Source organism: Gadus macrocephalus, chromosome 18, assembly GCF_031168955.1.
Source record: "Gadus macrocephalus chromosome 18, ASM3116895v1".
NCBI classification, from domain to species: domain Eukaryota; kingdom Metazoa; phylum Chordata; class Actinopteri; order Gadiformes; family Gadidae; genus Gadus; species Gadus macrocephalus.
Genome location: NC_082399.1, coordinates 6,675,573 through 6,698,486, shown reverse-complemented (window position 1 = coordinate 6,698,486; position 22,914 = coordinate 6,675,573). Strand labels below are relative to the sequence as shown.

General features: G+C 45.9%; 4 protein-coding genes across 4 annotated transcripts; 2 read left to right on the top strand and 2 right to left on the bottom strand.

Moving 5' to 3' along the window:
• Positions 1-803: 803 nt before the first annotated feature.
• pigf (phosphatidylinositol glycan anchor biosynthesis, class F) lies at positions 804-2,540 on the bottom strand. Its single transcript, XM_060036593.1, has 5 exons — positions 2,177-2,540; positions 2,004-2,095; positions 1,789-1,905; positions 1,467-1,575; positions 804-1,328 (listed from the first exon to the last, which is right to left on the bottom strand). The coding sequence occupies exons 1-5, from the start codon at positions 2,402-2,404 to the stop codon at positions 1,215-1,217; spliced, it is 660 nt and encodes a 219-aa protein (XP_059892576.1). The 5' UTR covers positions 2,405-2,540; the 3' UTR covers positions 804-1,214.
• A 496-nt stretch (positions 2,541-3,036) lies between these two features.
• cript (cysteine-rich PDZ-binding protein) lies at positions 3,037-5,265 on the top strand. Its single transcript, XM_060036666.1, has 5 exons — positions 3,037-3,181; positions 3,452-3,517; positions 3,767-3,821; positions 4,095-4,198; positions 4,634-5,265. Exons 1-5 carry the CDS (start codon positions 3,166-3,168, stop codon positions 4,696-4,698), a joined length of 306 nt encoding a protein of 101 aa, XP_059892649.1. The 5' UTR covers positions 3,037-3,165; the 3' UTR covers positions 4,699-5,265.
• Positions 5,266-6,643: 1,378 nt separating this feature from the next.
• On the bottom strand, positions 6,644-9,179 carry gch2 (GTP cyclohydrolase 2). The gene is made up of 6 exons (XM_060036665.1): positions 8,729-9,179; positions 8,198-8,307; positions 7,982-8,037; positions 7,341-7,372; positions 7,164-7,248; positions 6,644-6,790 (listed from the first exon to the last, which is right to left on the bottom strand). The coding sequence occupies exons 1-6, from the start codon at positions 9,024-9,026 to the stop codon at positions 6,664-6,666; spliced, it is 708 nt and encodes a 235-aa protein (XP_059892648.1). The 5' UTR covers positions 9,027-9,179; the 3' UTR covers positions 6,644-6,663.
• Positions 9,180-11,746: 2,567 nt separating this feature from the next.
• On the top strand, positions 11,747-22,872 carry msh2 (mutS homolog 2 (E. coli)). Its single transcript, XM_060036660.1, has 16 exons — positions 11,747-12,016; positions 12,204-12,352; positions 12,797-13,081; positions 13,504-13,650; positions 14,079-14,228; positions 14,724-14,857; positions 15,558-15,757; positions 16,169-16,278; positions 16,369-16,492; positions 17,666-17,816; positions 18,705-18,802; positions 19,736-19,984; positions 20,626-20,830; positions 20,999-21,246; positions 21,891-22,054; positions 22,569-22,872. Exons 1-16 carry the CDS (start codon positions 11,809-11,811, stop codon positions 22,743-22,745), a joined length of 2,799 nt encoding a protein of 932 aa, XP_059892643.1. The 5' UTR covers positions 11,747-11,808; the 3' UTR covers positions 22,746-22,872.
• Positions 22,873-22,914: the final 42 nt, after the last annotated feature.

Sequence of the window (22,914 nt, the reverse complement as noted above, 5' to 3'; positions counted from 1 at the left end):
TGACCTCAAGTGGGATATTGCTTTAATACATCAGTTATACATGGCCATTTATTAGTTAACAGTAATAAGCGACAACAGATTAGGATTTTTTTGTTTATTTAATCATTTATTTGGCTCCCCCAGCACAAATAGCTCTCCTCAACTGGACTGGGACTGGACTGTTGCCAAGCAACACATCAACTTTTTCCTGCTCACTAGCTTGCTACTCTGGTCAGCTACCTTGTATCACGTCCATTTATCTGTATGTTTCCATTGCACAACCAGTAAAATAATGTTTGGTTGGCATGCGTGAATCCGATGAGTGAACAGCTTACGATAGTTTATGTAATTAATGGTTATTAGAATTGCCGAGGAGTGATACATGTACAGAGTCCCAGGCCTGTTACTCTAATGCTTCGTATATATATTTATACCCAGGGCCATGCTGTTTTACTCGGATTAAGGATTATCTTTGGCACTCAGCGGCATTGTACCTACGACCGAATCAAAGCCATGATGATATTTAGGAGGGCAGAACTCCCCCTCGTGTGATATTGCTTAAATAAAGCGGCAGAGTGGCTGAATCCACAGTATAAGTATTCAAATGATTTGATTGCATATATATATATATATATATATATATATATATATATACATATACACACACACACACAGGAATATGAAAGAAAATGAAAAAAAAAAGATTGAATACAAAATAATTTGAATAGTGTTAATTTGACTCCCACCAGTTAGCCACTGACCATCCAACCCTTTCCCTGACATAAAACACACAGACACACAAACAACACGCAATGGCAGAACACTTACTTACAGAACATCAGCTTTATTTTTGTCAAAGAAAATCTGCAGGAACATTTGAAACCTTTGTAAATACAAAATTCATTCTCCTCAATTTAGCTTTTAGGGGAGCCGTGCTTGCTATTTGAAAAGGGTAATGGACATACGGTAAATATGCAAAAGAGCACAGCAGACATCCAGGAATAAAAACAAACAGCCCTGAGGGGAGATTCACACACACCAAAACACAACACATTTTCACACACACACACACACACACACACACACACACACACACACACACACACACACACACACACACACACACACACACACACACACACACACACACACAGTTCATCACATGCAGGTGAGCAGTTTGTGATCGGAAAATATAACCCACAGTCTCTCTCTCTCTTACACACACATTCATTTCATCACTTGGACTTGTAGGTGAGCTGTTTGCGATGGAAGTGGATCCACGCTGGGGCGACGACAAGCCCTGTCAAGTAGCCAACCACAGATCCCAGGCTACAGGAGACAGGCCACACCTACAGGAAGCAGTGCAGCAAGTTAGGTCAACCCTTCGATGTCCCCATGGAAGAGTAGCAAACCCCTTGGGAGCAAATGTAGTGCATAAGGCTTTTAGAAATGTGTGTGCGTGCATGTGCATGTGAGTGAACGCTTACCTGCCAGGGCCTGTCCCAGTCCAGAGGTATAGGGAAGGCTCCTAGCCAAGCCCCTATCAAAGAGCAGGCCACTGTGATCTGCAGAGAGGTGTCCCACACAGACATAGCCCTGGACACACACACAGACACAGACACAGACACAGAGAGAGAGAGACAGACTTTTAATAACCAATCAGCCCAACTCATTTTTTTAGGTAAATATTTGTGTGATTATTTCTAAGATTTTAAAAACGTGTCAATAGTGTCCTTGTGACAGTATAATACACCTGTAGTCATAATATAGGTTGGATTATAAAATCAAATCAAACAATTGTTTCCTTACCCATGTCTACTGAAAACTCGTATCCAAGCCTGGACGTTTGGCCCAAGAACACACAGGCACCTCAGCGTGGTCAGGGAGGTCAGAAGCACTGCCAGCGAGAAGGTCTCCAGAGCAGACCTATAGATGAGGGGCGTCAAGTGATCATAATATTTAATACTTACAGACCTGTATCTCATACACACGCGTTCATGTAGAGATGGAGAACAACTACTCACTCGATCAACGGTGCTCCATACAGAACCACTACGGTGTGATAGAAGAGGCAGGACAGCAGCAGGTACATGCAGGAGCGAACCAACCTAGAAAGCTACACCAAAGTGCGTGCGTTAGTTCATGCAAACGAGTCAATGACTAAAAAAGTACAACAACTAATGGAGAGCCTAGTTACCTTGTAGCCTAAGGTGTTCTTCTTGGTAGGCTGGCTGATGCCGAGCAGCCAGAAGACCGCGATGTTAACCACAGACACCGCCCCGGTCACCGAATAGAGCCACAGCAGGTGCGTGCCGTACACCGAGAAGCCCTGGATGAACACCGCAGGGAGAACCGTGGCCATAAAGACAGAGGAGGCGATGATGGCGTGAGAAGACGCCATGGCTTTGATTTCGTGGTCCCACATGATGATAAAATAAGCGTAGCAAAAAGCTACGAAGGTCAAATTTGAAAAAGAACCCGATTTTCTATATGCTGAAGTACATTGAGAATTTTCATTCAAGCTCTTCCGTAAACAGTAATTCCTAAACCATGCATTTCCGCTTGACATCAAAACAAGGGTTGGAAAGTATTGGAAGGTGGCGCTATGGGCAATCTGCGGTTTTTCTGCTGTGTTAAAAGCAAACAAACACTGGTAAAAAATAGTAACTATTAACGATATTGGACAAATTAAATGAGTTGCTATTTACATCAAATATTTGGTTGCTCTAAGACAAAATATGCTTCAAGTGATTTAAACTAAAACATGCCGTTTGGTATACGTATAAATATTACATATTATTTAAACATTTAAAGCAATTATATATTATCTGGTTATCGTTAGTTAAACATGCATGAAATATAATACCGAAACGAGACACATTTACCAAGTTCTGCAGTAGACCTTTACTTTGAAGCGGATCGTGTCACAGGCAAACTCAGCACGGAGGACTTTACAACAAAAGTAACTGGGGAAGGTCGGCCAAATACTGGGACTTAGGATAACTGATGGGGTGACCGTCCAATGAGATTCGAGGATTAGAAGTCACAAACCAATCAGCTAATTTAGGTCAGAAGCGGAAGTAAAGTCAATCATCCGGAAGTTTACAAGTTTTCAACAACAGACTGGCATTTTGGGATTAATTTTCATGTTCATTAAGATCTTTAATCAACCAACGAAGATACGAGATGGTTTGTGAGAAATGTAAGGGATGTCATTCTGTAGACCATGTTGTGCAAACACACGACTACACGGACTATAATACCGATGTTGATAAAAAAAAAAGAGTTTCAGCTCCGACACACAACTCATGTGCATTTAATACGGTTCTTCTTCTTCGGATCTTGGGTTTTAAAATACATATCAGTACTGCATTATTTAAAACAATGGAGCTCCGCTTCAGTGTGTAATATAATTTGTGATATGGTCCTTCTATCGTTGATTCCCTCACTCGCGTTCTCTTTATTCCTATAGGTGAGAAGAAGCTAGGTAAGGTCATCACTCCTGATACCTGGAAAGATGGAGCCCGCAATACAACAGGTAACTCCACACGAAATGCAGCCTCTCTGAGTTAATCAACACGGTACAACATCATCCTTACACGTTACTACCATAGTCATTCCTCATCATGGTCGAGTATCTGTTTACGTCTTCGACAACCCCCTAATTTGAAGGCGTTAAATATACATTGGTTTGTTCGATTGTTTTGTGAGCATATGCACTATTGTCGAACATATATGTCCCTGTCTGGTCACAGTTTTGTGAGCATTGGTTGGTTGTCTCTTTCAGAGGGTGGAGGGCGTAAACTCAATGAGAACAAAATGCTGACATCCAAGAAGGCCAGGTGAGAAGCTGCAATGGCGTTCTGCATTTTTGTACCTACTTTAGAAGGTAGGATAGTGTTGTCGGAGGGTGATTGAGTACTAGATTTGATCGTCCAGGTCCCCATCCTAACATACAGCTTAATGTAAAATGCCTAACCCTTACATGCTCCTTATGGCCTGTATCTGGAATCACAGTACTTCTCTTTGGATAAAGCTTCTGCTAAATAACTAAAGGGTAAAGAGATTATCACCATGTATTAATGTGTTATTAACGTTGTGGTCGTCTCTCCCAGGTTTGACCCCTACAGCAAGACTGGCTTTGCTATCTGCAGAATTTGTAAGAGCTCAGTCCACCAGTCAGGGTCCCATTACTGCCAGGGCTGTGCTTACAAGAAAGGTAGTTGTTTTCGACCGTCACATTTCACTCCGATTACTAGGCCATGATGACCATAACTTTTCAGTGAAGTTTAGTGGGTGTCATCACCTCAACCGGACTCATATATTACTACACAATTAGATATATTGTTCTGGGATCCCAACTTTCCATAGTGTGATGCTCTGTTTTGACTCTGCTATGGAAATATCATCAGTTGGTTAGTTTTGTGTATTTGACATTCGGCATGAATGAGGCTGAAAATACCATCTCATGCCATTTGGTTGATAATCTCTTAACAAGATTCAATGTAATTGATGGCTAAAATACATTGAGTAAAATGCTTACGCCCTTAGGAAACTACGCCTTTGTGTGACTTTTGGAGGTATTGTAGGTAACTTCATCGCACTTAACCCACCAATATGCTCCGTTCCGTTAACTGTAATTCGTTATTTCTAGGCATCTGCGCCATGTGTGGAAAGAAAGTTCTGGATACCAAGAACTACAAACAGACGTCCGTGTGACCGGCGTTCCACGTGGCAGGCCGAAGTCTTGGCAGGATGGCTGTAGGATGGAAGACTGGGCAGATGGACGTACAGATGGACAGACAGACCGACCAGCGGAAGGGACTTGTGGGTTTGGCTCATGCTAGGGCTGATTTTGTAACATGTTTGCAGATTAGCTTGACATTCTCTCACTGGCTGCTCCTCCTCTCTGTTTTGAATCAGAACGTTTGAATGATTTAACATAATTATGTTTTTATTATTTTTTTACTTTCTATATTTTTGAGTGTGATAACTTTGCAAAGCATGTACATACATTTTTGTGTCGTTGTTTATTGTTGATGGGGGGGTTTTTCCCCTCTAATTCAGACTGCTGTAACGGCACTGTGCCTCTTAGCTTTAGAGTGGCAATACTCAGACAAGTACTCAAGTAATGTTACCTTAAATATACTCCCTGTGTAACATGTCCACTTGTCAGCCAAAGCTGCAGGTTGTCCTGCACGAACGCCGAAGTCACATTAGCGTGTATATATATAGTAAATATGTTTGGTTTTCTTTCATTAAAACATTGATTTGGTGACCTTAAAATAGTTCTTAGTCTTTTGGATCCACTCTCTATATGAAGGTTGTAGTTTTTGTCTTTAATCCATCATTTTATTTTGGTTTCAGTTGCAAGGGTTGACCACAAGAGTTGGCATAAATTATTAGGGAGGGAAGAAAAGGCAATTATGGCAGGTATGACCTTCACTTTATGTGATTATTCAGTTGATTTCACATTGCTTTGAATTTGAGAATCTTGGCACTGTCTTAGGCTGAAAGATGTCATTTTATAATGACAGAAGGCAGAAATGGTCCATCATGTTATAACCATTAAAGGGCCCATATTAGACCACCATTGAGGGTGATTAGCCATTACAAGCCATTTTCAAATCTACCTTTTCATGTGTTTTAGACACATCACAAGTGGGAGTGTCCACCTAGATTGTTGCTGGATAGATCAGTCTACCAAGTGGAATGCATCAAATGTTGTTCGATCTATCATAGGTTGACATACCCACTTGTGATGTCACAAGTGGGTATGCCCTTTAAACAATCATATAGCGTATTTGTGTGTATAAGGTTGCAAGTACAAGTCTAATAAGGCTTTGCAATGTTTGTCTTCCGAGTTCCTTTACCCAAGTCCTTAGAAATAGAATGTGGTTAACAAAAAGCTCAATAGACGGGCAGAAAGACTTTCCTATAGAGTAGACACTTTATATTAATACATTTTTATTTGGTTAAAGAACCAACAAACATTAAAATAGCTCATGATACTGGACATCTGATAAACTTAAAAATGCTAAATACTGCAACATCACAACATGAATCTTATTTTTGACAAATGGCCTTTGTAACCATACACATTAACAAGTATATTTTTAATAATTAACCTGAAAATAAGTATGTAAATATTTCCCCAGACCAACCCTACTAAAATTACAATGCTATAATATATATCTATATGATCAATTCTGATACTTCGAATGCAGAATATATCCATGAAATTCAGGCAGCAATGGTAGGATTCAAGTTAGCAAGGGTAGGATTCAAGTTAGCAAGGGTAGGATTCAAGTCAGCAAGGGTAGGATTCAAGTTAGCAAGGGTAGGATTCAAGTTAGCAAGGGTAGGATTCAAGGCACCGATGGTAGGATTTAGGTTCCCAGTTGGAAGAAAATAGCACCAGTGGAACCAAAACCAGGCAGACGTCTTTCAAATGAGTGTAAACTCTCTTGGGTAAATATGGACCCAACATGCATAACGTTATAAATATTGCTTTCTTGTACTGTGGATGTCCGGCGTACCATTGTGAATACCGATCGACCTGACATGAACCCCCTAAATGAGCCATAACACTTTATTTCCAAGAATTGGCTCAATGGAGTAAAAGTGGTGTTCAGGACCGTTGATCCACATGCATAGCGTGGGGGGGGGGGGGTTATATCAGCTCTAGCGCATGGTGAGGGAGAGGAACTCTTCCCGGGTCTTTGGGTCTTCCCTGCACAGACCCAGCATGGTGCTGGTCACGGTTCGGGTGTTGATCTTCTGCACTCCACGCATCACCATGCACATGTGCCTGCAGAACACACACACACACACACACACACACACACACACACACACACACACACACACACACACACACACACACACACACACACACACACACACACACACACACACACACACACACACACACACGGTAAGTGGACTCAAGTGGAAGCAAGGGTTAGGGTTTTCAAATGCTCTCTGGTTGGATACGTTTTTGGAAACGATTAAGAAAAGGATATCATACGGTTATGTCTTTTTAGGATAGTGTGTGTGTGTGTGTGTGTGTGTGTGTGTGTGTGTGTGTGTGTGTGTGTGTGTGTGTGTGTGTGTGTGTGTGTGTGTGTGTGTGTGTGTGTGTGTGTGTGTGTGTGTGTGTGTGTGTGTGTGTGTGAACTCACGCAGCCTCGATGACCACAGCGACCCCCTTCGGCTGCAGGGCCTCTGAAACGGCCGTGGCGATCTGCTTGGTCAGACGCTCCTGTACTGCAGGGCAGACGGGGCCAGTCAGAACACCACTTCACACTGGAGCAGCAAGTGACCGCTCCAATCTCAAATGTGCTTTTCCACGGTCTTACCTTGAAGTCTCCGACTGAAGATCTCCACGATCCTACAAGCAAAAACAAAGCAGAAGCCAGGAGCATATTACATTATTAGATAATAGCAACCGATGATTCTTTGACCCAAACATCAATAGCATACTAATAAGTCCTTTATGAACATACACTGAGTGTTATGTGCTTTGACTCAGGGATGATAGATGTTGCGATATTACAGCAAAACCAGAGTAACAGAAGAGAGAGAGAGAGAGACGCTGTGATAATACCAGGGTGATTCCCACACATCCAAGGGGAATGTTCTCATGGTCTGAGCGACTAAGTTTAGGGAGCTGTCTCAGATCAGAGGACCGGACAGTAGCCGTAGCTTAGGCCTCTAAGCCTGCAGGTCAATGTGCTGAACCAACAGAAGAACGCAGCCGGCCGGCACTAACGCCACAAACACACAATCATGCACTGACTGGGGTTAAGCGAGGCCCCAGAAGAGAGAGAGTGTGAATGAGTGTGTGTGTGTGTGTGTGTGTGTGTGTGTGTGTGTGTGTGTGTGTGTGTGTGTGTGTGTGTGTGTGTGTGTGTGTGTGTGTGTGTGTGTGTGTGTGTGTGTGTGTGTGTGTGTGTGTGTGTGTGTGTGTGTGTGTGTGTGTGTGTGTGTGTGTGTTTACCTTGCCAGCTTGCTTAGTCCCACAACTTTTTGGTTTGGCAGGTAGCCTATATGAACCTGCAGAGGAGACAGAGAGGTTGAATATATATATATGACCTTATTGTGTTGTCTAAAACATTTAGAACAACAATAACACTTAATTTGGATCTCCTTATATATTCCGCAGCCGATATGCTCAGGCATGCATATTATTATCTATCTATCCATCTGCACTTACTTTTCCGAAGAAGGGCACCAGGTGGTGTTCACACAGTGAGAACATGTCGATGTCCTTCACAATCACCATCTCGTCGTGGTCTTCGTCAAATATGGCATCATTCAGGATATCTGAACACACAAGCCAACAAACATCTTCAGCTACATCACACAGTGTTCAACTGTTGATTGTTCGACCATTATAGACCAATAAGAGTAGCCTGTGAAACTCATGTTTTAGATTTGGTCTGGCAATATAAAGACTACAAGAAGTGACCAAAAGTAGACCTTTTGTTAACTGTTTTTTTCTCCCTACACAAAGCAGTGCCGTCATAATACATAATATAAGTAATGATGGCCTATTTTTTTTAAAATTATGTCTGTCACACAAGGCTCTCGTTAACTAAATAAACAACTATACCAACCAAAGAGCCGTCTAGGAATAAGGTTGACCAACACAACAACAATGCATGTTTATCAGTCAACCATACCGCTTGGATGAATATAACATAGTTGTAAAGAGTAGTGCTGCGCCATGAAGTTTTGAACTCACCGTTAACATTCTCATGGTAGCCCTTGGTAAGGAACTGCATGGCTTTGGCGGCGCGTAAAGGTGTGCGCAATAAGCCCTGGCGATCGGTGTCCTCTCCCAGTTCACGTAGGATGATCGAGTACGCCGCCTCGATGGCTGGCAACCTGGACTCGTCTTCTGTCTTTTTGCGAGAAAACTCTTGTTCGCAGATTACCGCAGACTTTTTCATTTCTACGGCGAGGTCGCCGAAGCACTTTTTTTCGTTTCTGTTGTAGTCTTCAACAGTGTTGCTGATCTTTCCATTGCTGTGACCGTTCATGATTGGGTCCTTGTTGATAACCGGGCGTGAAGGCTGAAAGAAAAACAGGTGGTAGAACTACAGATGAGGCTGGCGCTGGTTTAATTTATACACTGGCTGCCCACTCCATTCGCCACGGTGGAGACCACGTGAAGAACAATTGTCTCGTCATTGAAATGACGAGGCAAAACGATTGAAATGTCGAATCTGGTAAGGGCAGAGGACACACACACACACACACACACACACACACACACACACACACACGCACACACACACACGCACACGCGCGCGCGCACACGCGCGCGCGCACACGCGCACACACACACACACACACACACACACACACACACACACACACACACACACACACACACACACACACACACACAAGAAAATGAGTGAGGTTTGAAGGAAGTACAAGTAATATCTTGTCTACATGTTGGAAACCAGTGTGGAAAAAAGCAGTCAAAGGGCCTTATTCCAAGGGAATTCAATGTGTCTTTTATTACACCTCCTGAATCGATGTCCCTTCTGAAAGGAACTCCTCATCTCATGTTTAGAGCAGAGCTGGTCCTAGGGTGACCAGTGACCACTGAGGTCGTTATCTCTAAATTCAATGACCTCATTCTATTTCTCAAATCACTTACATGTTAGGGTTAAATAAGTATTGTCACAATTAAAGTTAAACATTAAACGCTGTATTAATGTATTTACCATATGGCTAAGGGAGCCATTATCTGACCCATATGAAGGAGAGGTCAACCAAGGCGTACATCCTGAGGGACCCCTCTCACCTGTCACTCATTTACACCATTTTCCATGTACCCCGGTAACTTACGCCCTGGTCTGGAGTGGACAGAGGGGGTCCGATGAGGAGGAGAGGGAAGATAGGAGAGTTCCGGAAGGCTTCCTCTGTGGATAGTAGAGAGAATAGTTCTCGAGATGGTAGTGAAGGCAGAACAGTTGAGGCGCAAATAGAGGGAGAGAGATTGCAGGTTACGGCATGTGTCGACAGTGTGAGGGGCACGGAGGAGGACTTCAAGGGGAGAGAGAGAGCCACAAAGGGAGCAGGGTAACAGAGATCTAAGGGACCGCAGGACCTCGTAGAATATAAAGTCGGGTTCCCAGCCCTGTGGATGAGGAGAAGGAGACAGTGGAAGGGGGCGAAAAAGACTGTTAATCCAGGGAAGTGCCACTGCTCCGGCAGGATGTTGATGTAGCCCAGGAGAACGAGAGCTTTATAGGAAGGCTGACAGCCACAGTGTGGAGTTCGAGCGCAGATCTAGTCAAGTGTTCCAGGGGAAGGATCTCGGTAGGACCACTTTGGCGAGCTGAGGAGTCGAGTCTCTCCTCCAGGCCCTGATAGTCTGAGAACGAGGAGGCGGTTGAGGTAACGGACATAGCTACGATGGGTGGGAGGTGAGTCTTTGACAGGTTTTTTTTATTTTCTTTATGAGGAGGATAAACAAAGGTACAATTATAGTGGTCAGAGACACATAATCACCCCCTCCGCCCACCCACCCCACTCCCCATATCCCAACCACAACCCTCTCTCATAAGAAAATAAAAATAGCCATATGGGACAGCAAATGAATGCATCAAATAATAATACAAATAAAATAAAATAAATATAATACAGATAAAAAGTAGTACTATGTATATGTTATTATGCTGCCATTCCACCCTTTGAATTTAGTTAGGCCTATTTTGGTTCCTTTTTATTTATTATTACTAAATCTGGGTCAAATATGTGAGATATGACTATGTCGTCTTCTTTATAGCATGCTATGCCCCTGCCGTACCTGGATGATTGCCCACTTGTTAACAACAGAGTTAGAATCAGCTCTACCAACTAAAATGCTAAACACACAAATTCTGGTTAGTTTCTATTCTATAATTTCTATACCAGCAGCAAAGATAACATGCAGCTCCTTCTTCAAGACAAAAATGGAACTAGCTTACCTGGTTCTGATTCATAGGCAGCCGCCTATGAAATCATAGCTACCGCCCATCAATCAGTCATCTAGTGACGTGGACAATGTGAATGACAAACAGAGATTTATAATGAGCTCTACCCACTGAAATGCTAAACACACATTTGTTAGTTTCAGCAGCACGCCTTTGTGTCTAGGAGAAGGATATTAAAAGGACTAGGCCGTAGTCATGCCTATAGGGTTTTTGACTCCCAGTCAAAATGCATAGACTAGGTTTATGTATTGATTCCCCATCACCAATTATATAACCTTTGTTTCTTACAATTACTAGTTAATTCAACACCTTGTACAAATGGTCCCTATACTTCCCTTCCTCTCTCCTATCAAAAGGTGTTAGGCGCAATCCCCTTACGGCTCTTCTCTACTAAATAGCAAATATGAATACATAGAAAACAGTACATTATTTATTAGGTATTAACACTGACTGAATTATTATTTTTTTGCTACAAATTAACAATTAAGTCCTCGTCCTTGTATCAAATTCGGCGAATGTTTAGTTAAATCATCATAAACTTGAACTTCAAATAGAGTTTTGTAATAACAAATCTATCCTGTGTTTATCTCTAATAATTTGTCAGACCAGATCCAAAGTTTACATGCTTTTAAGTATTATTGGTCTGAGGGGGCTGGCAACATTCGTCAAGCAAATTTGTCTCAGTATTATAAGAATATTTTATATTTTGCTGTTACATTCTCAATTCTCACATTTGTTGAAAAGATTGCAGGGCCTTTACATCCGTTTCCATGGGGACAGACTTGAAACGTAACTTCCGGTCTGCCATAGCGTACTGGCGGGAGTTTCCAGCATGGCGGTGCAGCCGAAGCAGAATCTGTCTATGGACAGCGCAGCTGAACATGGCTTTCTTAACTCTTACTTCTCCATGCCGGAGAAACCAGACACCACTTTCCGAGTGTTCGATCGCAATGATTACTATACCGTGCATGGTAAAGATGCTCTATTCGCTGCGAAGGAGGTTTTCAAGACGAACGGGGTCATCAAGAATCTGGGCTCAGGTCGGTAACGTTAGCTTAGATTACTACTTCAAATGTTTATTTGTGAAGAAATACCATGCAATTTTTCCGAGATATTCGCAATTAATGCGGCCACACGTCAACCATTGATGGTGCTAATTGTATCCGAAATGCACCGTTAGGTTTTCAGATTTGTTTTCATCTGTAAATGTTAACGTGTGGGTCACAGGGACCCGCAAGTTGGAGAGCGTTATCCTCAGCAAGCTCAACTTTGAAGCCTTCGTGCGGGACCTGCTGCTGGTGAGGCAGTACCGAGTGGAAGTGTACAAGAACCACAGCAAGAACAGCAGGGAGCACGATTGGAGAATTGCCTTCAAGGTGAGATCCATGAACAGTTCCAGATATGAAAACGTGTTCACGTGTGCTCTTTGTAGACACGGTGGTGTTTTTAATGTACGAGTTCAACAAACAAAATATATTCGTTTTTTGGGTTTCAAATGTCTTTTATGTGTGTTTATGTTCTTAAACAAAGTATTTTGTAACTGTTCCTTCAATTAAACGAATAACAACAACAACTGGTATGCACTCCTTTGATTTTGCCAGTCTCTGCCGACCTGTCAGCATGTAACTCCGGGTCCCTTCCTTTTAGTAGTGTCAAAGTGCCTTTGGCCCCAAACATGGTCGCCTCTTCCTTCCTTCCTCAAACTCGTGGTCCAAAAACGAATCTCACAACATTCGAATTGGAGCACGATTCGTGATTCACTTACACCATAACCTTGACATGCTTTCTCTCTGTCGCTGTTACCCCTTAAAACGACCCAGGCTTCTCCAGGCAACCTGACCCAGTTTGAGGAGATCCTGTTTGGGGGTGGGGCCGGTGCAGAGGGCTGCGCCGGGGTCGTGGCGGTGAAGCTGGGCACGGGCGCCGACGGACAGCGCGTGGTGGGCGTCGGCTACGTGGACGCCGCCCAGAGGACCATGGGGGTGTGCGAGTTCCCGGACGGCGAGATCTTCTCCAACCTGGAGTCCCTGCTGGTCCAGATCGGCCCCAAAGAGTGTCTCCTCGCGCAGGGGGACGGGAACAGCGACGGCGCCAAGCTCAAGGAGGTGGGTGGCTCCCATTCGAGGTGTTTGTGACGACCTCTTTCGCGACACTTAACAACGAAACGTAACACTATGCAACACTGCCTTGCAGCCGGTTGACCTGGAGCTAATTTGTATAACAGGTTTACCCATGAACACTTTTAAAGTCTGCATCTAAACACCAAAAAAAAAAAAAATAGTAACTCTTTAACGGACTCGATGGGTTTTGGCGTCCGCCAAAAGGCCTAATCTTCTTATTTTAGCGTATCACGAAAACGCGCTGCAGTTGCCATTCCATGCAGATTCGACCATGTTAAAGAAAAACTGAAATTGTCATTCAGAAAATAATGATCCTACACAAAAATAGAAAGCATAATTAGATAAATAAATGTCCCTTGCGCACTGGAATAACATGTTTGAAATCGTAATCGTGTGTGTGTGTTCAGGTGGTGCAGCGTGGGGGTGTCCTGGTGTCTGACAGGAAGAAGGCGGAGTTCAGTAGTAAGGACATGGTGCAGGACCTCAACCGGCTCCTGAGGACCAAGAAGGGGGAGACGGCCGCCAGCAACACCCTGCCCGAGCTGGACAAGCAGGTAGACACAGGACTGAGACCATGACCCCGTGGGATCAATGCATTGTGTCAATCAAGAGTGGGTGTAGTATCTGTGATGAAGCAAGACCGAAACCTGCAGCGAGGAACTGGGGAAACAAGTTCAAATTTCAAGACGTTTGGATTGAATCAAGGTGCAGCTTCCAAGTCTGATAGACCCCAGAGTCAATGCTTCTAGTTCAATGCTTTATCCCATCCCTAATTATTTCAAATCTGCGTCTCTTTAATTCATCACAAAACACTCTACATTATATTTGGATACAAGAGCCTGATTTGTGTGTGTGTGTGTGTGTGTGTGTGTGTGTGTGTGTGTGTGTGTGTGTGTGTGTGTGTGTGTGTGTGTGTGTGTGTGTGTGTGTGTGTGTGTGTGTGTGTGTGTGTGTGTGTGTGTGTGTGTGTGTGTGTGTTCAGGTGGCCATGTCGTGCCTGGCTGCCGTAGTCCGCTACCTTGAGCTCCTGTCTGACGAGTCCCACTTCAACTCCTTCAGCCTGACGCCTCTGGAGCTCGGCCAGTACATGAGGCTGGACAACGCTGCCGTGCAGGCCCTCAACCTCTTCCAGGTCAGAGGTCGCAGCCACGCAGCCGCTCCTAGTTCCGCTCTGTGTGTTAATGGTGCCATCTTTGACGGATACCATAAGGCCAGCTTTTCTTAAACTATGGGTCGGGTTCCAAAATGGGCCAAGATCCACAATGGGGATGGGTCGTGGCCTGTCGATGCACAGCAATGATCTCCCATTGTGGTGTGCTCAGTGATTTGTGAGCGTTCTGTTCAGAGTTTAGCGTTTAGTCCCAGACTCTATGTGTTCACGTTATCATCTTGGAAACACAAAGTATTATGTTTCAAATATACAATGTCAAAAATCTAATCAATGTAATGAAGCCAAAGTCTTGCATTTTCGACTTTCAATAGATCGCAGTCATAAAGCTGCTCTGCTGAATACAAAGTAGCGAAGGGCCGATAGTAATGTTTAGCGAAAATACAGGAACCCCCATAATGATGATGGTGATCTTGAGGGCATGAGATGTATTGGCTTCTCTGGTCTCTGCTCTTGTAGGGTTCACCCGACGACACCAGCGGAGCTCATTCATTGGCCGGTCTTCTGAACAAGTGCCGCACCCCTCAAGGCCAGCGATTGGTCAACCAGTGGATCAAGCAGCCACTGATGGACAGGACCAGGATAGAGGAGAGGTAACGGTTTTCATACCTCTCAACCTTTCTAAGCTGTTCCCTTTCAGAGCAGCACATGTTGTACCTCAGAGAGCTGTCTGAAGGTCCTTTTTAGATCAGACGTGTGCCAGAAACCGAAAGATTCGGACAAACAAAAAACGTGTCAACTATTAACCTAATATACGATGGCAGAGACAATATTATGGATTGCGCCGGTGGAAAAAAAAAGACTGAGATTGATTCAAGCGCACCAAGTGTATACGTTCTTATGCTCCTCCCTTTATACTTAAAATGGGTAGATGCTCCTCCGAGTCCGCTGTCGTGGTTGCACAATTAATTCCCATCATACATGGTCTGTGCTTAGAAAGCGAGCCATGTGTTTTGCACTGGTGTCACTAGGCCCGTGATGTCTCCATGGCCTTCATCTGGTCGTAATGTGTAAACGCACAGCCCTGAGCCTGTCAGTGGTTGGACCTTGAATTCAAAATCGGTCATGGCATTTCCTCACTGGTGGCTGTATTTATACATCAGAGGAGAGAAGAAACGATTCAGAAGCAGCCGTCATTATTTCACTGATTTTATACGTGTGTGTGTGTGTGTGTGTGTGTGTGTGTGTGTGTGTGTGTGTGTGTGTGTGTGTGTGTGTGTGTGTGTGTGTGTGTGTGTGTGTGTGTGTGTGTGTGTGTGTGTGTGTGTGTGTGTGTGTGTGTGTGTGTGTCAGGCTGGACCTTGTGGAGAGCTTCGTGTGCGACTCTGAGCTGCGGCAGACGTGCCAGGAGGACCTGCTGCGCCGCTTCCCCGACCTCCACCGGCTGGCCAAGAAGTTCCACCGGCACTCGGCCACGCTGCAGGACTGCCACCGCGTGTACCAGGCCGTGGGACACATCCCCGCCCTGCTGCACGCCCTGGACAGATACTCTGGTACGCAGACAACACACATTTAATAGTCCTGAATTAAGAGGATTACATTGGTTAAACGTTTATCTAAATGATCTGACCCGAGGTTTATGTTTTGTACATTATGCATGGCTGTTGTGTTGGGGTAATGTGAAATTGGTTTGGTTGTATTGGGGTGATGTTGCGTAGCTCATATTGTGTTGAGGTAATGTAATATTGGGTCTGTTGTGTTTAGGTAATGTTGTGTTGGGGTTGTGTTGGCAAAGAAGTATTGGTTCGGTTGTGTTGGGCTACTGTAATATTGGGTCTATTGTGTTGGGGTAATGTTGTGTTGGGGTTGTGTTGGACTAATGTAATATTGGGTCTATTGTGTTGGGGTAATGTTGTGTTGGGGTTGTGTTGGGCTAATGTAATATTGGGTCTATTGCGTTGCAGGCAGCTACCAGGTTCTGCTGGAGGCGTCGTTTATCACCCCGTTCCGAGACATGGAGGCGGACTTCAGCAAGTACCAGGAAATGATTGAGACCACGCTCGACATGAACCAGGTATGTGTGAACATCGTGGAACACTGCCTTCCTGTGTAGTCCACGCATGCGCATGAGAACCACCTCATTTGACATGTTGTGCGTCTGCAGGTGGACCACCATGAGTTCCTGGTGAAGGCCTCGTTCGACCCGGTGCTCAGTGAGCTGCGGGAGACCATGGATGCGCTGGAGAAGAGCATGCAGGCGGTGCTGGGGGCGGCAGCAAGGGACCTGGGTAAGGGGGTGGGGCCAGGGACCTGGGGAAGGGGGTGGGGCCAGGTATGGGGCCAGGGACCTGGGTAAGGGGGCGGGGCCAGGGACCTGGGTAAGGGGCCGGGTAGACCTGCAGGGGTAATCTCACTGCAGGGGTTATCTCACTGCAGAGGTGCTCTCACTGCAGAGGTGCTCTCACTGCAGAGGTGCTCTCACACTGCTGCATAACCACCAAACGCCAAATAGGCAAGTCAGTCATCTCAGAAGTTGACTTCAACTCAAAAGTAGATTTTTATAGAAGTGTTGTTATTCTATTGTCCCTGACCATGTTTTTGATGTCAGCCACCTTCATTGTCCCTCCGGGATGCATAATGTTCCCTTTTAACATAATCTAATTTAACACACGCCTAACTGTCAACGTTGGCAGGAGCATCTGGCCAACACCCGACCACCTCAAACAGGTAGACCTGAGGCCCGAGGGCTGGTGTGCAAACACCCTGACTCTTTAGTAAACTTATTATTTCTTTAGTCTTCTTCTCCCCCTTCTAGTGATGTGTGGTTCCCTCCACAAAACAAACTATGAGGGTTGACGAGGTTTATCCAGTTATGCATGTGATTGGATAATTAGGACCACGGTTGCAGCATGTGGCTTTAACATGGCGGGGGAGACTTTCTGGAATGGAAGACCTTGCAGTGGATTTGATGGAACATAATTGTATGAGGCTTAATGCACACCTTGATAACTCTTTTTAAAATAATTCATCGTAAATGACAGATTTCTGTTTTCCATCACTCTAAATAGCGTCTTTTTATTTCCTTGTTTTATTGTTTTTTGACTCCCAGAACGTGCTAAATATAGCGGCTAATGCAGTTATGGGGGGTGCATTGATTAGATCATCAGGGGAACCTACGTAGGACCCCCGACACAGCAGAGCGGCGTGGTCAATCAGCTGTCATGATGACACTCTGCCTGTGGTTGTCGTTCAGCACGCTACCAGCAGCCCTGCTGTGTGACGCAGATGTACTCTAATGACTGGGGACTCTTGATTAGTCATGGCCCTACACTGTTTCTCGCTGTGCTTGTTCTTCACTTACTACACTACTTTGACCTATCTTTCACCCTGATGATGTACTCCTATTAAATCTCTCGTCCTCTCTCTCCCCCCCGCCCCCCCCCCCCCCCCCCCGTCTCCAGGTCTGGACGCCGGCAAAACGGTGAAGCTGGAGTCCAACGCCATTCTGGGCTTCTACCTGCGGGTCACCTGCAAGGAGGAGAAGAGCCTGAGGAACAACAAGAAGTACACCATGCTGGACGTCCAGAAGAACGGCGTGCGCTTCACCAACGGGTGAGTCCCTCCTCTGGGGCTCAGCCCTCCTCTGGGTCAGGGCCTCGGGCCTCGGGCCTCGGCCTCCTCTGGGGCTCAGCCCTCCTCTGGGTCGGGGGCTCGGGCCTCGGCCTCCTCTGGGGCTCTGCCCTCCTCTGGGTCGGGGGCTCGGGCCTCGGCCTCCTCTGGGCCTCGGCCTCCTCTGGGCCTCGGCCTCCTCTGGGCCTCGGCCTCCTCTGGGCCTCAGCCCTCCTCTGGGGCTCAGCCCTCCTCTGGGGCTCAGCCCTCCTCTGGGGCTCAGCCCTCCTCTGGGGCTCAGCCCTCCTCTGGGGCTCAGCCCTCCTCTGGGGCTCAGCCCTCCTCTGGGGCTCAGCCCTCCTCTGGGGCTCAGCCCTCCTCTGGGGCTCAGCCCTCCTCTGGGGCTCAGCCCTCCTCTGGGGCTCAGCCCTCCTCTGGGTCGGGGGCTCGGGCCTCGGCCTCCTCTGGGGCTCGACCCTCAGCCATCCCCAGAGCCCGTGGTAGCGTCCGCCGTGCCAGTGCCGCCGGTGCGACCGTCCTAGTGTGGATCCCTGGGTTTAACGAACGCTAAAGTCATGAAGTACTCCCAGCTTGGCGGTTTAACCCTGAACATTCACGCGACAATTGAATCGCAAAAATCAATAAAAAATGGGCAGCATTTGTTTTTTAAAGATGTTTAAACTGTACTGATCATAATAATTATAATATATATTGATAGTTTAATGCACGCCTGTTATCGTGTCTGTGAAATGGACAGGCGTGACGCAATGCGCTGCTTTAATTTGCGCTTATGTCATGGTTCTGACTCACGCATGCACACATACAGTCCTTCCACCGATAACAATGACTCAGTAATTGAATGTACTTTGTAATGTGTGTGTGTTTGTGCAGCAAGCTGAGCTCGCTAAACGAGGACTACAAGAAAAACCGGGAGGAGTACGAGGAGGCCCAGAATGCCATCGTCAAGGAAATAATCACCATCGCCTCAGGTGAGGAGAGTTCAGAGGTCGCCCAATCACCTGCTCTCTCTTAGCCATGGCACAGGTGGGGTTTGGTTTCTGTTTTCATTTGTCATTGGAACACAAATGGAAGGGGAAGGGGCCATTTGACATTTTTAAGGACATGGATTGACTGGACATGCTTTTCGACGTATCATGAAAATGCATATTGATATACAAGAAATCCAATCAAACATTACCCATGAATTTTAGTATTCTCAATATATAATATTGGGACACTTCCCTTTGGCGATAAGACCCAGGACCTGCAATCCTAGTGCTTCATATCACTCCCTCACTCCCTAGCCTGTCTGTAAAAAAAAAAGAAAAAAAAAGTCAATAGCAGTGAAGTAGGACTGCTCATTTATCAAAATAATCCTAATCATGTTTTTTTTGGGCAATATTGAAATCACGATTATTCAAACAATTATTTTTGAGTTTAGTTTAGTTTCGATAGTTTATTTCGAACATGTGCGGGTAACACAACAAAGTGAACTGAAAAAACAAAAACAAAAAACAAATCCAATGAGAATAGTGAAAACAACAATAACAATAGTCAGTATAAAAAAGTAATAATGTGAACCTAACATGTCCGAAAAGGAGTAGGATGAAGCATATGCTTATTTAAACCTACCCCTTCTCCACTACTCAAGTAATAATCTAACTCCCCAAATATACATATCTAATAATACATATTTACAAACAAAGAAAATAGAAAAAAAATAGAAATGTATAAAACGAATATACTTGGAAAAAGATAAAATAAATATATCGTTTCATCTAGATTATATTAGTTTGGAGATCGTTTGACCAAGAAATAGAAATAGATTAATTACACTGCCCTACATTGAAGGCCTTTCTTCATCATGGTATTTTCTCCGTATGATTCTTATTGTGTGTCCGTGTGTGTCCGTGTGTGTCCAGGCTACGTGGACCCCCTGCAGGCGCTGAGCGACGCCACGGCCCAGCTGGACGCGGTGGTGAGCCTTGCGGCGGCGGCGGTCTCGGCGCCCGTGCCCTACGTCAGGCCCCGCCTCCTGGCGCCGGAGGAACCGCGGCGGCTGGAGCTGCGGCAGGCGCGCCACCCCTGCATGGAGACGGACGCCGACGCCGCCTTCATCCCCAACGACATCAGCTTCACCCGCGGCGAGAAGAGCTTCTACATCATCACAGGTCAGGAGGGGCCGATCCATGGTTTGCTAGGAAGTTTTGTTTTTTGTTGCATCGTGACCTCACACCACAACAACTGCTGCCATTTTGGGAGCATGGGAGCTTAGTTATTGTGCTGGTATGGACTGACTAATAGCTAAACTATCCAAAGTCTTTCTACAGGACACCCCTTTATATTTATTATATTTCTGATTTTAAAGTAAGCAAAAACAAATCCCATGACGTATTTTATGATGTACGAGCTCTGTTAGGTGAAGAAGCTGCTACTCGCTAGTGTGATTTCAGTCGATTTATTTGTCATCTCCTTCTAGTTTTTTATTTCTCAGTCTTCATTATTTATTTATTTTTAATAATTTGTCACGGAGGATCCACTTTCCTTTAAAGTATTAAAAGAAATATAACATATTCCAAATCCCATTTATTTAACACTTTTTGGGACATAATGCATGGCTTTGTCTTTTTCATTTTTTTTGTTAATGGATTGCTTTTTCTATCAGTTTCTTCGATTTCTAGTTTCCCTTAACTGCAGTCACACTGGAAATCGCTACCAAAGTCCTGCTTGTGACTCCAAAATGGGATCATAGTAAATAAAGCGCAGGGCCTTATTAACCCTGTCCTCTGCCCTCTCCCTCCCCGTCCCACAGGGCCCAACATGGGGGGCAAGTCCACCTTCATCCGGCAGGTGGGCGTGGTCGCGCTCATGGCTCAGATCGGCAGCTTCGTGCCGTGCGAGAGCGCCGAGCTGCACGTGGTGGACAGCGTCCTGGCCCGGGTGGGTGCCGGGGACAGCCAGGTCAAGGGGGTGTCCACCTTCATGTCGGAGATGCTGGAGACCGCCGCCATTCTGAGGTGAGGGGGGGCGCTCTGCACACTAGCAGAAAGACGTATCCTCTCCGCTCAATGACTAGGATCACCCACACTAAGGCAAGCATTGTGACTCCATGCCCCCCTCCCTCCCTCCCCCCCCCCTCTCTCCCTCTCTCCCTCCCTCCCCCCCTCTCTCCCTCCCTCCGTCAGGTCGGCCACGGAGGACTCCCTCATCATCATCGACGAGCTGGGCCGCGGCACCTCCACCTACGACGGCTTCGGCCTGGCGTGGGCCATCAGCGAGCACGTGGCCTCGCGCATCGGCTGCTTCTGCCTGTTCGCCACGCACTTCCACGAGCTGACGGCGCTGGCCGCGCAGTACCCCGCCGTGCGCAACCTGCACGTCACGGCGCTCACCGCCCAGGGCACGCTCACCATGCTGTACCGCGTGAAGCCAGGTGGGCGATCCGAGGGGGGGGGCCGGGGTACCCCGAAGGTGTGAGAGGAGCACTGAGCTGGGAGGGGGTGGGTCTAAGTGAGGCTGGGAGGGTCCGTCTGTCCCAGGCTAGGCCTGGCTTCTTCGGTCAAGTTAATTGATGATGCATTTCGGGAACTATAGCATCAATGGGTTATTGTAAAACCTGTTAAAGGTGCGATTCAAGAGTTGTAAAGAGGAGAAAGTAAATCCGCCAAAGAGGTTGCATGTGCAAATGTGTTGCATTTCAAGCATCTGAGTGAACAACGAGATGAATTCCCCAAACTATTTAGGGAAGAGATGTGCTGATTGGTCTGAGGTTAGCCGGCAGTGGTTGAAAATCAGATATTCTCCCAGTGCATTACACTAACTAATAGCTAGCTGACGGGCATGCCATTTCTAACTTGCTCCTCTAATTACAGCTCTTTAATCTTGGCTCCAGAATCAATTAATAGTTGATGCATTTTTGGAAAATTTGTATTCTAAACCCCATTATGGGCATGATACCTCAGGCCCTAGGTGCAACCTCATCTGTATACATTTATGCCAACCCCATTTTTGTTTTGACAACGTCCTCAACATGCAATGCTCCCTCCCTCCCCGCTTTGTAACCCGCCCCGCCTGCAGGTGTGTGCGACCAGAGTTTCGGGATCCACGTGGCCGAGTTGGCCTGCTTCCCGCCATCTGTGGTTGCCATGGCGAAAGAGAAGGCGGCAGAGCTAGAGGAGTTTCAGGAGCCTGCAGATGAGGAGGCGGGGCCTGATGCCAAGAAACGCTGCACGGACAAGCTGGTAGGCCGACGGGATTTGACACTGACACTAGCGCGTTTAAGGTGACGTATTACACCACCAGGTGTGAGTGTGATTAGCCGTTACAAGCCGTTTTGAAATCGGCCTCTTCTGACATCACAAGTTGGTGGCATAATATGTCACCTTTTTAATAATGGCTGACCGGGGTGCAATCACAGAATGAGTTTGGAGTCCTGGGTTTTAACCGCTCCCAATGGCTGCAAGGATCCTTCGATATTCTGGTAACGTTTAGGGTGTTAATTCCCCACCCCCCGAAAATGTATCGTCAATTTGGGCAAATGCAACATTTTCCCCCCCCCAAGACCTGCAGAAGAACAAGTAGCTTGGATTACTGCAGTGTCCAATTGTCAGTATCAGACGCAGTGTCTGATGGCTACCAAAATACAACGCGCTATCAATAGTACCATGACCCTAACCCTACTGATCATGATACCTGCTGGCGCACTGCAAGAAACCAACCCCTTTTTTTAAGCCGTTTTCTTCCATCTCACCTCAGGCCGGCGAGAACATGATCCAGGACTTCCTGGAGCAGGTGAAGTCACTCCCTGCCGCCACCATGAGCGACGATGAGCTGAAGGCAAAGCTCCGGAGCATGAAAGAGGAGCTGATGACCAAAAACAACGGTTACATCTGCGATATTCTGGCCAATTGTGGGCCAGCCATCAAGAGTTAGATGAACAGGACAAATGTTTTGTTTCAGTCCGTCTCCTGTATATAGCGTTAACGTAGAGAAACGGCTTTTTTTCTGTCATTTAGAACTGTAGGTTATGAAATAAAGAACCATGATGCTTCTCCCTTCATTTTGATCTGTTACCTTTTTATTTCTATTGATGCTCCTTCCC